This window comes from Amaranthus tricolor, chromosome 9 (genome assembly GCF_026212465.1).
Source record: "Amaranthus tricolor cultivar Red isolate AtriRed21 chromosome 9, ASM2621246v1, whole genome shotgun sequence".
Taxonomy (NCBI): Eukaryota; Viridiplantae; Streptophyta; class Magnoliopsida; order Caryophyllales; family Amaranthaceae; genus Amaranthus; species Amaranthus tricolor.
The window spans coordinates 27,522,533-27,540,542 of record NC_080055.1 but is presented as its reverse complement, the minus strand read 5'-3'; the positions used below and the strand labels follow the sequence as shown (position 1 = coordinate 27,540,542).

At 27.2% G+C, this 18,010-nt stretch overlaps 2 protein-coding genes and 1 non-coding gene across 5 annotated transcripts; all 3 read right to left on the bottom strand.

Moving 5' to 3' along the window:
- Positions 1 to 163: 163 nt before the first annotated feature.
- TRNAR-UCG (transfer RNA arginine (anticodon UCG)) lies at positions 164 to 237 on the bottom strand. Its single transcript has one exon. It is a non-coding gene; the product is annotated as a tRNA-Arg (tRNA).
- Positions 238 to 3,033: 2,796 nt separating this feature from the next.
- On the bottom strand, positions 3,034 to 4,928 carry LOC130824103 (extensin-like). The gene is made up of 3 exons (XM_057688990.1): positions 4,755 to 4,928; positions 4,550 to 4,631; positions 3,034 to 4,144 (listed from the first exon to the last, which is right to left on the bottom strand). Exons 1-3 carry the CDS (start codon positions 4,776 to 4,778, stop codon positions 3,405 to 3,407), a joined length of 846 nt encoding a protein of 281 aa, XP_057544973.1. The 5' UTR covers positions 4,779 to 4,928; the 3' UTR covers positions 3,034 to 3,404.
- Positions 4,929 to 6,578: 1,650 nt separating this feature from the next.
- LOC130824104 (uncharacterized) lies at positions 6,579 to 14,214 on the bottom strand. Of its 3 annotated transcripts, XM_057688992.1 has the most exons (3): positions 13,796 to 14,214; positions 9,256 to 9,327; positions 6,579 to 8,001 (listed from the first exon to the last, which is right to left on the bottom strand). In XM_057688992.1, the coding sequence occupies exons 1-3, from the start codon at positions 14,127 to 14,129 to the stop codon at positions 7,862 to 7,864; spliced, it is 546 nt and encodes a 181-aa protein (XP_057544975.1). In that variant the 5' UTR covers positions 14,130 to 14,214; the 3' UTR covers positions 6,579 to 7,861. The 3 variants fall into 3 exon arrangements, with proteins under 3 accessions (XP_057544975.1, XP_057544976.1, XP_057544974.1); XM_057688993.1 differs by lacking the exon at positions 9,256 to 9,327; XM_057688991.1 differs by having other exon boundaries at positions 7,860 to 12,491.
- Between the last annotated feature and the right edge of the window lie 3,796 nt (positions 14,215 to 18,010).

The following is an 18,010-nucleotide window of genomic DNA, read 5'->3' as shown; positions in this document are numbered from 1 at the left end:
ATTACACCCAAAAGCCAGCATCTTATATTTTCAAACAATTCAACACCTCTCATCCGTGAAGCATTTCATCAAACACCTTCTTTGCGTGATTGGGTTGTTCATGTTGAGAACGATTACAGTATAAATATAGACAGACTCAACATACCCGGAAAGCAAAAATAATCGACCACAGTGGGAGTCGAACCCACGACCTTTTGATCCGAAGTCAAACGCGCTAATCCACTGCGCTATGCGGTCTTTGTTGCCTGTTAATCATATAAATTATAATTAGTTTTTTTGTTTTTAGGCTTGCTAGATAAATAACTATAATTTATCAATTTAATAAATCACATATTGTAGATAGCAAGTATTTTTAGGTCTATGACTTCAATGATTTTGCTTTTTTTTTTTTTTTTTATTATTATTATTTATTATTTTTTCTTTTATCTTTTTATAGTAATTTACAAATTGCTGTAATTAACTTAGATTTTCTACTTTTAAATCTTGATAAGATTGAAAATTTTTTTATAGGGCAAGGAAAAAAAAAAGAATCAATAAAAAGTCTTTATATATTAGTCTAACTAATTATTCTCAATTTGCTATATTTTCTTATTTAATGTACTCGATGTATTTTATTATATTTGATGCAGCTATTATTGAAATGCGTTTATACAAATACAAATTTTCATCCATATATTTATCTTTTCATTTTTTTAGCATTTGCACATTTCAAATATTTTTGGGAAATTATCTCAAAAAAAATATATAAATGTTAACAAAGGAAAAAAAATTAAATGTGACAAATTTTTGTGAAACAGAGTAATATTACTTAAGTTATTTTAGTTAAATGACTTCTTTTTGGTGTTTATAGGTGTTCAACAATAACCTTAAGTAGGGTTATAATAGAAAGTGACAATATAAATACCATTTAAATGTAAATCAATTAAAAAGATAAATTAACTTTTCTAAAGTTACTTTTCAAAAATTGTGAAAACAATACTATCTTTAAAAGGTGATTGAAACTATTTGAAAGGGTATAAATTCTTTTGGCTTTTTTTATCTCTGTATATACGGAAAAATTAGGTAGCGGTTATAAAACTCTATCGTTATTAAAAAAATTCGATATAATTTGGTCTCCATTTAGCATTAAATCAAGTCGTCGTTGTTTCATCGCTATATGGAGTTATGGCTATTTGCTACAAGCTATTTTCTGTTGATAGTGTGATGTGGTTGAAGAAATAACTAAAGCGGAAAAATAAAAGTATTTTGAATTTTAAATATCGTTTTGTATTAATTTTTGAGGAGCATAGTAGCTATAATTTAACTATTGAAACAAATATAAAAAAATAATTACCTTAATATTACACACAAATTAATATAACTAAATATACTATAAAATAAAACATATATACTTTCCAACAATAATTTGATCTGACATAACTCGAATCTTACTGACTTTCAACTTTCATAGATAGAACATGGTATCAACATTATACTTAATTTTAGTCAATTCAATTTAAGTCAATTCAACTCCTTCCAAATAAACTCAACTTAGATGTGCCCTACCAAACATACTCTATATGTTTGCCACATCAAATCTCATGTTAATTTAAATTATTTCACATTTTTGAAACAAGTGGAAGTAGCAAAAATGCAAAATTGATTAGGAATGTGCACCAAATGGAAGTGGTAACTACTACTACAAATCCACAATAAAAAAGATACACCTACTATGCACTGTGATATGGTGCTTGCTATTTAATTAGTAACCTTTGCTTGCCTTAGACTTTGTTGTAATATTGCACCAAAGTAGGTTATTTTTCATTAGGTACATCCTCTAGTTTTTAAATTGTCACTACAATTTTTTTTTTTTTTTTTACATTAGCTATTTAATGTATTATTTTAATTATTAATATCTTTAATTTTAAGTGATAAAAAAAATTATAAAAAGATAATATTATGAAAATATGCATTAAGATGAATGAAACAAAATAGTATTAATTGACTATGCTCTACATTAAACACAGAAAAATAAGATCAATCAACTTGCACCAGTTGCTACAGTAACTGTAGCAAGTATCGGTTACTAGGGATAGTATTTATTTTTTTAGAGTTCAAGTAGGTTAGAGAAATACTACATGCAAAGGGGTGAGAGAATCAACCAATTTTTTAGATGATAAAAATCAAAATTCGGTGAAATGAGTGAAAGTTAAACCTTAACCATTACGATAACACGTAATTTTTAGCATTATTTATTATTTGTGTAATGTAGGAAACTTCTTTATTTGCCCTTGACACAACTTGCAACCACTCTTTGTATATTGAGGACAATATTCATTTGGGTAGAAAAAGCGTAAACACATTCTAATCACCCAATTACCACTTTTGTCAAACATGCCATAAATCTACCTACCTTTTGGATTTGGTACCAACTTCATCATCATATCAACTAATTTATAATAATTTTATTATGTTTTAATTATTATATCCTTTATTTACTTTTGTATTGACCCTCTTATACAGTACTGTACTATACTACTATACTTGTATTAGTTATTGTGATGAATCATTATCCCATTTTAATTACGTTATGAAAATAACACATGACTTATCTGAAAAAAATTATTTTATTCATACAATATTTAGAATTATAAGTTGATTATCATGATCCTTAAAATATAAAGTCAATTATCATCATTAAAAGAAAGAATTGATTTTCATGACTCCTTTTGTTAGTAGGAGATACTCCTTACTCTTTAATTTAAAAGTTGTTTTTATTATTCTAGTCTTAAAAGTGAGTAATTCAGCCTTATTTTTTAAAAAAATTTAATAAAAATTCAACAGAGGCAAAATAAAAATAACATAAATTCTACTTATTTTTCATAAATTTTTAAAATTAAGACAATTAATTTACTTGAATAAAAATAATAATAAAAAAAAAAGAGTTTTGATTTTAAGTGATATATGAATGACATATTGAAAAGATTAGCAAAAGTTGAATGATTAAATATTGCGCACTAATTAAGATAAAGCAGGACTCCTCTCTACCAAAAGTTACCAATGAGTAATAAAAACACAATATATTTGTTGATATTATCATTATTATTACAAGTTTTTCCAACTTCAATTGATAAATGACATATGTATACAAATTACAAGTCAAATATTCTGTATTATCAACACTAAAATAGCCTATAAATTTACTCCATCTATCATGTGCAATTCACATGTCCACCAATAAACAACAAATTAATTATTCGTATAGGCAGTAAAAACTAAGAATTATAGTCTTATCATGAGAAATGTAAAAAACCCGCAACTATTAAAAGAAAATTATAATCACTAGGCTGATTCAAAATTTTCTATTGCGGGATATTTAAGTACGTAATAAGAGATGAGAAAATTTAGGCAGCCAGAAACACAACTCACATGATAGAACATGCAGAAGGATTTTCATCACTGCAATAGGTATAATCACACCTAGTAATACAGTATCCGGGTTGATATGGGCCACACGGGTATACGGGTCCGGTTATTGGCTCATAGCATGGTCCACATGGGTACACGGGTCTGGGTGCGGGCCAGCATGGTCCACCGGGTCTTCCTTCATAACATGGAACACAACATATGCTTAGAGGAGGTGGTGGTGGTGGGCAAATTGGCACGCATTGAACAGGTGGATCTTGCGGCGGCTTTGGAGCCGGAGCCGGAGCTGGAGCTGGCTTGGGTTCAGCTGGCTTAGGAGCTGGCTTGGGAGCTGGCTCGGCCGGTTTTGGTGCTGGTTCAGATGGCTTAGGAGCTGGCTCGGCTGGTTTTGGTGCTGGTTCAGATGGCTTAGGAGCTGGCTTGGGAGCTGGCTCGGCTGGTTTTGGTGCTGGTTCAGCTGGCTTAGGAGCTGGAGCTGGAGTGGGCTTGGGTTGTGGGGGCGGGCCTGGTTGAGGAGCTGGATTGGGCTTGGGTTGTGAGGCAGGGGCAGGTTGTGGAGCAGGAGTGGGTTTGGGCGGGTTAATGGGCTCAGAAGGGGGCTTGGGCTTAACGATCTCAATGCTTTTAATGGATTTTCCACCTTTACAACAGAGTTTATCTCTGATCTTCTCCGGACTACAGCAAACAACGGTGATGATCACCGTATTATTCTTTTCATCAAATACTTGATTTCGTATTTCTCTTGTCATCAAAAAACAAACAATTCTATAACTTAGTCCTTTTTCATTAATTATTATCATCAAATCAATTAATCAAATAATTACGTGTTAGAATATGGAGTATAACATATAATCATATATAACATATACATATAATGGAGACTCAAAATCATCGGTTCAAACTTTGATCGAGACGTAAATTATATTCGAATCTAAAATTTGAGATTTTGATATCATGTCAAAAATTTAATTTGAGATTCTGATATCATGTCAAAAAAATATATAAATTAGTTCAGTCAATTTTCAAAAGTATAATTAATTGTTCAGGCTTTAAAATACATTATATAGTCTGCCAGAATATCAATATGGAACGAAATGAAAGGAAATTAAATTAAAAATAATGAGAAAGAGAGTGAGAGACTAACGAGGGAATTTGCAGAGGAGTTTCTTGACTTTTTTATAGCATTGACAACAATCAAGATCAACTTTTAGTATCATAGTAGTAACCTAAATACATTTCAATCAAAATTATTTAAAATTACGAAAATAATTATAGAGTATACAATTTAAAATTAGAAATTTAGAAAGGAGAAATATAAAATTAGTAGGAAATTAGGAAATTAAACTAACCTTTTGTTCTTGAGAACAAGTCATGATTGAAGAAAGAATGGTTGATTAATTAGTAGTAATAATAAAAATGAAATGATGAGTTTGTAATTTATGTGGAGAAGGGGAAAGAAAGAGATGAGAGGAGTACGACAATAGAGAAACAGGACAAGGAGGAAAAAGACTTAATATTCTGCCCTTGGGATGCTTTTTATATGGACTCATGAACTCTACATTTTCAATTTTCGTGGGTACTTCTTTCCCTACTTTTGCTATATCTTTCTCCGTCTACTTATTCGAAAAGAGGTGAATTAGTACTTATTTTAACCTGATTTTCGAAAGAGTTATTCCATAAGAGTTACAGTAATGTTCGTTTTTGAAAAAATATTGTTATGATGGGTAGAAACGACGTTAATTATCTTTTTTGGCCTACGTGTCAGAAAATAGGTGAATAAGTACTAGTTTCAACGGATTTTTGAAAGAGTTACCCTAAAATTTTAATCGCAATGTTCATTTTTAAAAAAAATAAAGTTATGATAGGTAATAATGACGTTAAAGTGCTAAAACACAAGGATGCTATTGGTAATTAGGAAAGTCAAAGGTGATCAGAGATGGTCAACAAAAGTCAAAGGTGATTAATAATGTTCAACAGTCATTTAGACTGGTCAAAGGTCATTTAGGTTAGTCAACTTCACTTGACCTGAATGATATGGATTTTGATACTTTGATGACTGTAATTCACAAAAACAAAATTTAAAATTATACTTTGTAAAAGTTATAAACTTAAAGACTATAATTTACAAATTAATCTTTATATTATAAATATTTGTTATTAATGGCATAACTACTTTTTAGAACCTTCCCTAACCTAATTATAAGGCTTTAAGGGTGTGACTTGTGCGTGATGAATATAAGCTGCAAAATGATTCAAGTAAGTATTCTATAATTGGTCATATTTTATAATATTTTCATGGGCCATATGATTTATGTACCCTTTTCCAATAATTGATTATAGAAAAATTAACTATTTATCCTTTTTACTATGAAAAAAAAAGTAGTCAAAAAGAGATTTCAATTATATAACAATTTAATTTGATAATATAGTGGTGAAGCTATAACTTAAAATAGAGGGTGAATTAAAAGATCATATTATAATGGTTGGATGGGTCAAAACCGATAAAAATTCCTTATAGTGATTATATAATAGAAACATTATAAAAATTGAGGTGAATGTAGCCGACCATATCACCCATTAGCTCTGCCTATGTTTGATACATAAAGAAAGGATAATCACTGCATAAGATGATCAGTATGGTGTATATATGGAGATATGAAAGGAAACACTCTTAACGTTTCTGCCCACAATTGTTGTAAGAAGCTTAGCATGGTGTTAGTGTAAACAACCGTAGGCTAAATATGTGCATGGGCTTATCCTTAATCAATGAAAAAGTTTGTAGAAGACTGTCTCATTGTAAAATAGGTCTATGTAAGAAATATTAATTCAAAAATAAGTGTTTTGATATTCATTTTTAATACTCTAATTAAATTATCTAGTCCAATTAAAATTATCTTAAAATGAATTTGTATCAAATGAAAATGTTTTCAAATGTTCTTCTCATTTAATTTTTTCGCAGATCTTAATGTAAATTTCAAAATCAAATAATTTTAATTGAGCTTTTAAAATTCTAAAAAATTGATATTTAAAAAATATATATTAAAACGAATCTAATAAGATTCCAAATAAATATTTTTTTTTCTAAATTTATGAGAAATCACAGTTAAATTTTAATAGAGTATTATAATTCATAAAGTTTATTTGAGAAAAAAAAAGGATTAATAAATTGATTATGTAAAAAGTGTGGTAGGAAAGAGTGAAAGGAAAAAAGGGTATGCCACGTTATAATGGATGGCGTTGAAATACATGGGTTAATTAAGCAACCTTTGTCCTATATGCCTAAGTAATGGAAGGAAGGTGTCATCATTGGCTTCACCCACCGCGCTTTGGCATTTGCCATTTGTTCATCCCCATGCCAAGGCTCTTCCTTCCTTTTAGTCATGATTCTTACTATTACCAGAATCATAATCATCTTCTTAACCACTATATTCCGCTCATCTAAAATTATGATCAATGATTCATATTGTTATATGCACCCCATTTTTCCGCCATAAAAATTAGAAGAAAAAAGAATTGAATTTGACAATAAGATTAAAAGCTACTGAATTTAAAAATACGTACATCAGTAACAGATTAAAATAAAAAGTGATATTCACTCCGTTTCTTTAAATTCACGCTATAATAATATAAATGTAAGAAGATTTTCTAATCATATAGTTCAAATTTTATAAGATAGGATTATAATATGATAGCTTTAAAATTGTAATATGTACTCCTTCTATGTATTAAATCTGCTACATAATACATATGCAACATAACAAAATCAAAGCAACAGACTAGTTAGATTGTAGAGGTGGTTTGGTGTACTTGATCCGTGGAGTACGTTGGGTAGACAAGAAAATAAATGGGAAGTAAGCGAAGCCCACATGGGCATCTTTCTACTTGCTGGTTGGCCATGCGACATCTACCTTGGAATTGGTCCAACTCATGACTTCATCCTTTCTTATGATTTAGAGTAGTATGAGTGTATGATCTCACCTCATCACCCTTCATTTTCTTGCTACTACTTATTCATTCATCAATCATGTTATTTTGTCCCTCTTTTCAAGTTACTATTTGATTTTTTATTAAATCAATATTTATAATCTATTTACATTTTTAATTTTTTATCGGTGAAATCCGCAACCACTAATTTTTCGAACTATGTACTAAATGAACTCTTAATTTGTAATCCTACCTAGCAACAACAACAACAATAATAATAATAATAATAATAATAATAATAATAATAATATTGTCTTCACTTAACTCCTTAATAATTAGTAGGAGCAATTGGGTATGGTCTTAATTCTTTATATATAAGTTGAGTGAATCTTTCATAATTTTCATTTTAAGGGGTTTGAGTATATATATTCATAATATAATTTTATATTAATGTTCTTATTGTTAGAAAAATGAAAAAATATTAATATTTTTTTAGAATAATAGGAGTAATTATTTTAAAACCAATAATGTTTTAATATTTCAAGCTTGTTTCGGTTCTTGAAATGAGAAAGTGTAAGAGACTTGAAATACCCGACATGGAAGTGTTATCAAAGTCGACAGTCAATGAAGTGGAAGTGAGATGTAATCCTTCAGTAAAAATAACCTGAAATTCTGCAACACAACACGTTAGCCTTGCCCGGGGTGATTTCCCGGAAAACTCCTCTGACGCTCAAGTCAGATCGAAGATGACAAATCAATGAATAAATGATAACAAATTGAATGCATGAATGTAGATATCAGGATATTAGTTGTTTATATTTTGGGTGTGTTGATGAAGATGGTGAGTAGAGATTTTGGCAGAGTTTTGGCATGATATTGTTTCTTAGGGTTGTAAAAGGGGATGACAACTTCTATTTATAAGAATGGCGAAGTGGTTATTGCAGAGAATAAGATGGACTTCATGGGTATTATGGCAGTTGAGGGGAGGATATGGTTACTTACTGTGATGAGTGGGTAGTTACTTTAGGGTTTTAGAAAGTTACTAATTTGTTGATTAAGCATACTGAACATAATGTCATAAAAGTCCATTGACTATGAGTCAAGGTCAATTAATAAGTCAAAGGATAGGTAAGTAGTTTTACAATGATAATTATTAAATAAATAAACTATTAAATATTACCATAACAAAGCTATTCATTGAAAATATAAGATTATAATATTATTTTACAGTTTCACATTTCTGATGTTTAAGAAATTATAGAAAATATTTCCAGAATATCAAGATAGAAATATTGGTTTCTTTCTAATCATATATAAATAATGTACACTAATTATGTATATACAATACATTGACGTTATTGTACGTGTTGGGCATCCATTATTTCAATTAGGTTAAAATGTTTTATCAAGTCAATTCATGAGACCGATAGTATTATTATATGTTTTGTTTTAATTGCTAACTTTGCTTTTTGATAAGTTTTAATGGTGATGATTGTCTCATTTGCTTCACAATCATATCATTTTCAACTAGTTATTTTGGAGATGTTCTATTAGATGATAATGAAAAATTAAATTAAATATACGTTTTTATGATCAAAATATCATAGATATAATATGGTTTATTTCATAAAAATTAACAATACTAATTAATCATTTTTATTACCATTAGCACCAAACAAAATAGTAAATGACGGCATGTTTGGTAATCGGTACTAAATTGTGAAAATGATAATAAAAAATTAGTGTAATTTTAGTAGGAATACAAATTTAATGACGTTGTTTAATTATTCTCATTTAACAATTTCATTTTATTCACACTATTCGTTCCAATATATTATTATTTGAAAAACTTTTGTTATCTTGGAAACGACATGAAAAATTTACACTATAAATCATTTTTATTAATTATCGGTATATAGTACGTACCGAATCCGATAATCAAATGGGGAATATGTATGAATGTAGTCCCTTTAATTAAAAGCATTGTCTTTATTGTTGCTGAAAAAGGAGAAAATGAAGTGTTGTAAGTGGATAAAATTAGTGTAATAAAGAACAAGTTGGTGATGGCTATCTTTCACAATCGACACTTCACATAGGTTTAATGGGCATCTTTCACAATTGACACTTCATTCCTTAACAAATCATTTTGTATTTCTTTTATGTAATTTCAACAAATTACAACTAAATTCTGACAAATTAAAACTCATTTAAGCTTTTGCTTTCAAACTCAAACACCACTTTATCTTTCAATAGTGTTTGCTCACAATCAGTGGCGGATCCATGAAAAATAGTCGACAAAAGCATAAGTAACATGTAAATTCAAGAAAAAAATTTTAATACCAAAAAATAAATACAAAATTATCTTAAAAAATAAATACAAAATTATCTTAAAAAGTTCAATACGATAAAATAAATGCAAAATTATTTTTTATAATTAGCAATTAGCATTAGGTAGGCCATGGCATTTATGTAAGTACAATTATTGTTTTCAACATCCATAAAATTCTAGTCGCTTTTTTATGGAATAATGCTAATAAGTAACAACTAAAAAAACTAAAAAAAAAAAAAACTATTAAAAATCGATAAATATGGCTAATTTTATGTATAAGTATTATTATAGATGGATTTTGTGATATGTCTTATTTTATATATTTTATTAAAGGTTTTTATATACTAATTACTAAGAAATAAGAATAACATATATATTGAAAATAATAGTAAAAACAACTCTTTATAGACCATGAAATTTAGAGTTTTAAAAAAAAAATCTTAAATTAATGATATTCATGCTTGATTCTTTGGGATTTTTATAAATATTATAAAATACAGAAATAAACTGTAAAATAAGTTTTTTATAAAAATAAATTTCAAATAAGTTTCGAAAAATTTTAATTTTCTAAATAAGCGTCTTTATATACGAGCCTAAGGTCAGGTTTATTTGTTGTAACTAACAGAGAACAAGAGAAAAAATTACCGAACAAAGAGGAACAATGTATAAAATTTAAAGTGATAAAAAGAATAACACATAGTTTGTTCATTGTTATTAACATCAAACAAAGTTTTTATTTTATTTTTTTGTCCCTTTAAACACTATGACGTTGTCCCTCTTTGTTCGTTGTTTATAACAACGAACAAATTAAATTTTTCCCGAATTCGCAGTTAGTAACAACTAACAAATCTGACTTTAAGTTCGGACATGAAGGCGCTTATTTTGGGAATTAACATTTTCCAAAGCTTATTCCGAAAATTTTTTTTAAGAAAAAGCTTATTTTATTCAATTTTTCATACAATACAATCATGTCTTTTGTAACACAAATTCTTGTAAGAGACGGTCTCTTTGAGAAACCAGCTCTATTGGGCTAACCTATTATATATTTTTCAAAATATTATAAGTATGTATTAAGAATGATGTAGAAGACATTTAAAATATTGAAAGTAGGCATTAAGGATATGATAAGTAAGCATTAAAGACATGCAAGTAGGCAATTAAAATATGTTAAGTAGGCATTAATCTTTAATGGGCTGGGCTTGTGATACGTTTCTTAAAGATATGGTCTCTCAAGAGACTAGTTGCTTTTGTAAAGGCATAATGAATGAAGGAGAATAGTTGGGCTTGGGTGCATTTCGTCTTCATGAAATTTGGTAAGACCTAATACTATGTAGCCCACCAGAGGTTGTTTGTGTGTAAGTTGTTTTTCTTGTAAATACAAAATTCTTGAGAAAATAAGTATCTTAAATTAATTGTAAATCATGCTTGAAATCTTTGGGATTTTATGAATATTATAAAATACATAAATAAACTATAAAATAAGTTTTTATAAAAAAAATTTCAAAATAAGTTTCAAAAAATTTTAATTTTCTAAATAAGCGTTTTTATGTACCAGTCTAAGGTCAAGTTTATATACTGTAACTAACTATGAACAAAAGAAAAAAAGTACTTTGTTCGTTGTTAGTAACAGCGAACAAAGAGGAACAATGTATAACCTTTAAAGAGATAAAAAAATAACAAATAGTTTGTTCGTTGTTAATAACATCAAATAAACATTGTTTTTGTTAAAACTTAGAGAGATAAGGAGGAAATAAAATGAGTAAAAGTTGGAAGATGGAGATGTTTTTACTTATTGGTGTGATTTTTTCACATTGGTGAACTTCCATATTTATAGGCAAGTTCATCTACAATCACATTTAAGGCTATCATGAATATGATGCCTCAAGAGGACTAAGGCTTTGGCCTTTTCTTGATTTGTAGCTAGCTTTATTTTGGTAGCTTGAGTTCCATCTATTGGATCCTTTTTTTTTACTTTCAATACAGTATGTTCAAGTCCTTGAGCTTCTAAGTTCATGATGGCATCTTCTTTTCATTCTAAGAATTTTTGTCCAATTAAGACTAATATGTTGAATAATCTTTTGGTAATTTATGTCATACTTGCTTCTTGATTATTAAGGGTAGCGGTGGTGCTGATAACGTGTTAAAACTTAGAGAGATAAGGAGGAAATAGAATGAGTAAAAGTTAGAATATGGAGATGTTTTTACTCATTGGTGTGATTTGTTTACATTGGTGAACATCCATATTTATAGGCAAATTCATCTACAATTACATTGAATGCATTCACATTAGGGTAAATTTCATTAATTACCTTTCACACTATATTCATTAATTACCTTTCACCCTATTTTTCTAATAAGTGAGCCATCATACTTCTCTATCATTCTCTCCCTCACTAGATCTTACACGCCTTGAAAATCTCCGTAAGCCGCGAACATCTTAGTGGGTCTTTTTTAATTATTAAGCTCTATCAAAAGAAGTTTTAAATTCGCGTCACTTTATTTTTATCATTCACTTCTTTCATGCATGTTTCCGAATTTTCGTGCATTATAGTACGCGAAATTTCAATCTTTCCTGTTGTATATGTCCGGATTCCATTCCCAATCGATGATAACTCCAAATCAAAGTATTTTCTTGAATAATTCGAATCGCGACAAATCGAATTCAGAGGTAGATTTAGGATCGTAATCGAACAAACTTTGTTCAAATTTGTGATTGAATGAAGATGTGAAGGAAGGTCGATTATAAACTTTCCATATTTATCTGTAACAGCTTTAGTCCAACTAGGGTTTTGGTCTTTTTTGTTGATATAACACTTTACTCCCACTAAGGCTCCTGCGAAAATAATTTAGGGACTAATTAATAATAAATTGTAAATATTTATTTTTTATTTTATCATCAATCACTTGATATGGGTACTAAATACTAATACTAATCTAGTAAAAATACAAAGTTTATAGTGACGATTATCGTACAAATGAAGTTGAAGTATTTGACAATTGATTTTTTTATTAGCGTTAAAATTGACTTTTTATTTTTCAATTTGATCATAAAGTATTTTATAAGCTAAAAATTAATTTGTATGTTAAAATCAAAAAGCTAGTCTATATAGCTTTTTCCATTAATTTTGATTAAAGACAAAATATAAATCCCTAGTTACAAAACGTACATCCCAACACTAAAAGTGATGCATTATTTATAAATAAACCTTTGAAATACAACTATTTAAAAAAGATGTTGCACGGGCCCTATCTATAAGACTATAACTATGAAGTAATTGGAGATGATATAATTAGGCCGTACATATTAACAAGACATCGCCAAATTGCGAATATTTTTATAGGTTCGCTCAAACACCCATTTTTTATATGTATATTTTATTAACTTAATTATTATTTTTCTGTTTTATTTATTAGTAATCTAATATTAATAGGAATTTTTCATCAAATAATATGAGTTATGATATAGGCAAACTCTATCGATTTGAGGAAGGTTGGTTGTCTAAAATCAATTGATAAGTGGAATATTGAGCGCATTAGGCATAATAAAAATTTGCGAAAAGACGTGTTTGAGTATATATCATTTTTTAAAATTTTAATTATCAGTTTAAACTTTTGATTGAGTTGATTCTTTGATACGTGATATAAATTTTAGATGCATATAATTTAACACTAATAACTAGGAAAAATTACCTAGAGTAATTCAAACTTTTTATGATTTTTCTACAATAATCTCATATATTGACTAACTATGAATAATCACAACTTTGGAGGGTTTTTTTATAGAATACACCCGATAATCAGATGATTTGCTATACCAAGCTTTTTTTAAAAAAAAGATAAATTAAAATAAAATGTCGAAAAAAATGTTTAAAACGTTAGAAAATTTTTTTATTATTTTAATTATTCAGAATTTTTTACGTAAATTCAAAATTTTTCTCTAATCTTTGCATTAGTTTTCAGTTTACTTTTTGTTGAATTATCTACTATAGTAGGTTATCGAGTTACCAAAACTTACTCTAGACAAAGAACCCTAAAGTTGAAATTATTTATATTTAATCAATAGATAGAATTATTATAAGAAAATTATAAAAAGGTTAAATTACTTTAGATAATTTCTTAAAAAAATTAAATACTAACCAGATATAGGTTGTAGTTGTGTGGATAGGTGAAGGTGGTGGTTATTGTTACCAATACCATGTTTAGAACCCAAACAAGCCTTATTGCAAACAAGTGTACCCGTAATTAAAAGATTGGACAATTTATCTTCGCCATATCCAGCAACATACACCATTTCATCTCTGTTTGCCCATTTCATCATCCCAATTAGACCTTTATCTTCTTCTTCTTCGAACTCTTTTCCGGTGACGGGACGGCATTCGGAGTTGACCACCATTGAAACCACCATTAAAGCTGCAAGAAGCAACTTCACATGGATGTTTTGGTTACGGAAGCTGCAAAGTTTGTTCATCATATTTGTGTTTCTTTTTGCTCGTTTGTTTTAGTCGTCTAATTTGCGTGAGTTTGACTTTGAACTAGTTGTAACTTGTAATGTTATGTATTTGTTGGGTGTGGAATATTCAGCAATTTAGCTTTTATATAAGGCAACCTTTTTACATTATTGCCCTTTGTTATTATCTATATTTACAATTACACCCGTTTAATCAATTTTTTAAAAATTCCATTTGACCAAAATTTTATTATCATTATTATTAAATTTCTTTTCTTTCTTAATGTTCTTACCGTTTAATATATTTTATTTGGAGAGAAAAATTTAATTAAGATTTTAAGACATATATATGATTAAATGTATTCATATGAGATCTTGTTAGATTTGTCTTAATGTATACTTTTTTTATTATATATTTTTTATAATTTTTATAATGCGTATTTTTTGAGATATTAATGCTCAACATTTTACTTTTAAAATTGGGCAAAAAGTAAAAAAAAAGAAACAAAAAAGGAGGAAGTAGCAGATTATTATAGTAGAATATTAGAGATGTAGTTATTCTAGATATTGAATCATTACATTAACATGGTAATTAATTTAGTAAATTATGTGTATTTTTTATTTTTTGAATCTATAAATCACACTTGTTACCCTTATTTAATTGGAAATATTTTTTGTGCTTGATTAAGATTTAAACATGTCAACTGACAAATTTTCTTAAATAATTTTGTACATTTTGATATTGTTACAATATTTATATGCTATAACCTACTATTTTTGGGTAAATTAAGAATCTCCATTACACCGTTATTCTAAAGTATTTTTTTTCCTAATTTGAATGTAAATTAGAGAATTTCTATGGTAATTTAAAAGGAGATTAGATAATTATTCTTACATAGATGATGAAAATCAAAACTCTATCACAACAGTAAAAGAGACAGTTTTACCGAGAGACTCACCTTATACATGAGTTAAATAATTCACTTAATAGGCATTATGAGAATGTGAATTTTTTAAAAATGTCCACCCAAAGACGATTTGTCAGGGCAACAGATTCCATGTTATAAATATTCAAAAATTTCTACTTAATAACCGTGATTTATAAATCACTACAAAAAGACAAAAAAATAATATTAAAATAAAAAAAATAAAAAAAATAAATCAAGAATAATAAAACTCTGACTTTATCACATCCTAGTACATAAAAATAATTTATTAATTTTATAAATAACCTTATTTATTGAGACTTTCTCATATATATAACCTGGTCAACGTCTGGCGCCAGTATTGAATACTGCAAGGAAACAAAAGTAAAGATAAGTGATTTAATCGTGATGAATAAATTAATGCCAATATACCAAGCTTGGACCTTTGTAATATTTCATATTGAAATGACATAACACTTGCCTTGCTTCTACATAAAGAAAATGAACAATTGAATTTCCAAACAATTGGTAAACATACAAATATTAAACATTTTATATTTAATGACAAGTATTATATATAAAGATTATTTTATCAAAAAGTACACAATAATAAAACTAATCTAAGCAATTGTATCTAGATATTATATTTCAATAAATTTAATACTCTCTTGTTCTAATTAAATGTACTTTTTGATTTTGCATATTTGTAGATACATTATTTTATCTTTAAGTTTTCTAATTGTATTTGATTAAAAATTATAAAAAGTTGATATTAATAAAATTTATAATATGACAAATCAAAAATTATCACTAAACTATATTTTGACAAATCAAATTGACATGGAGTTTGTGCACATAATAGTTTGATAATGACTTAATATGAAAAATCAATATGAAAATCGATCTGAAACCTTAAATGAACAACTCTAGTTCAGTTTGATTTGTTTTAAATGTGTTGGTCACTTTCACACTCATATATTCACTACTTTTTCAAGTGAATTCAACTCAATTGTATTTAATTCTAATCCGTTGAAAATAATAAACTCTCTGATAGTATATGTTGATGTTTGTATAGTCATCTCTAATCTTTTATATTCAATGCATCATGACAAGAATATAATTAATATATACTCCATTTGTTTCTTAGAATTTGTCTCATTTCAATAAAAAGATATAAACTCTAAGGAACGGAGTAATACAATAAGTATTAAGTTTTGAAAAGGGTATATTAGTCTAACCATGGAAAAATTGAGTTGAATGGCAAAGATAAATAGTAGGTTTGGTAGCCTAACCTTATAATGTACTCATACGTATAATAGAAGAAAATGGATTACTCGTTGAATAAGTAATAGTAGATGAGACGCACGTTTTAGTATGATTTATGATAAGTATGAATGTTAGTACGGCCACATATTCCTCATTAACAATTTTAGTTAGTTTTTAGATATTTAAGCACCGGGTGATTATATATTGATTGGGGTCAAAAAAATCAAATTCAAATATAATATATTTTTATATTAATTAATAAATTATTAGTCCGATTAAATTACATAACCTAGCGAAATTCAATTGTATAATGATAATGAAAGTGTTTAACTGTTCTGTCACTTAAGATTACTTGTATAATTATATAATTGTAATGTACAAAGTTCTTAAATCGGGTAAGGCAGGCATTTTAGTCGATTATCTAGTTAAAAAAAAGTTGAAATACAAATATAAATAGTGGACATCTATTTTTATTATAGGTAAATTTTAGAGAAAACACTTTAAAAAATCACAACTTTGATTTTCTAAAAATCCCAACTTTGAGTAAATATTTAAAAGTTGCACTTTGGGGTTGTGTAATTCTAAAGCACTTGACCCCTTGGTAATCGGTTGGAGGTGAAACATTTGAGGTAGCATTATCCTATTGGTTAACATGTTTTTTCTATAAAAAATCAAAAAATAAAAAATAAATAAAAAGCAAAAGGACCACTAAATAAAAAAATATTAATATAAATTGATGAGAATTAATAGTCAAAGTTTAATATTAATATTAAAAAATTTTATTTCAGAATAACAAAAAAAATGAGTATATTATAGTAGTAGTAGTAGTAGTCATTTTAGTGTATCATTAGGAGTATAATATTAGTTGTATAGTATATTACTACTCGTATTAGTCGTCTAACTTATTATTATTATTATTATTATTATTATTATTATTAGTTGTATTAGTGCATTATTAGTCGTATTAGTGTATCATTAGTATAATATTAGTTGTATAAGTACATTACTACTCGTATTAGTAGACTATTGGTACTTCATTAGTTATTTAGCCGTATTAGTCATATTAGTGCATTATTAAAACTTTATGACTTATTTAGTCGTATTAGTCGTATTAGTTATTATTAGTCGTATTATTATTATTATTATTATTATATTATTATTATTATTATTATTATTATTATTATTATTATTATTATTATTATTTTTTATTATTATTATTATTAACGTATTGGTGCATTATTAGTCGTATAGTATATTATTAGTATAATATTAGTTGTATTAGTATATAATTAGTCAATTTAGTGTACTATTAGTATATAATTAGTCGTATAAGTGTATTTTGAATAGTATTAGTATGATTAGTCGTCTTAGTATTACTATTTTGTATTAGTGTAGTATTAGTATTATTATTAGTTGTATTCGTATATTATTAGTTGTATTTTTATTAGTTATATAAGTATATATTACTACTCATATTAGTGCATTATTAGTGCATTATTAGTTATTTAGTCGATTAGTTATTATTATTATTATTATTATTATTATTATTATTATTATTATTATTATTTTAATATTACTATTATTAGCATATTATTAAATGTCGTATGCATTAGTTGTAATTAGTTGTCTTAGTGTAGTATTAGTATGTAATTAGTCGTATTAGTGTGTTGTTAGTAGTATTCGTATGTAATTATTCGTATTAGTCAAATTAGT

Bases quoted from the DNA above. Each gene is read 5' to 3' on its own strand.
- LOC130824103 (XM_057688990.1), bottom strand. From the start codon at position 4,778: ATGACTTGTTCTCAAGAACAAAAG. The intron at 4,632-4,754 runs GTTAGTTTAATT...AAATGTATTTAG, and splicing joins CTTGTTCTCAAGAACAAAAG to GTTACTACTATGATACTAAA. The intron at 4,145-4,549 runs GTTAGTCTCTCA...TGATGACAAGAG, and splicing joins ACTCCTCTGCAAATTCCCTC to AAATACGAAATCAAGTATTT.
- LOC130824104 (XM_057688991.1), bottom strand. From the start codon at position 14,129: ATGATGAACAAACTTTGCAGCTTCCGTAACCAAAACATCCATGTGAAG. The intron at 12,492-13,795 runs GTTAGTATTTAA...TTATTTTCGCAG, and splicing joins ACAACTACAACCTATATCTG to GAGCCTTAGTGGGAGTAAAG.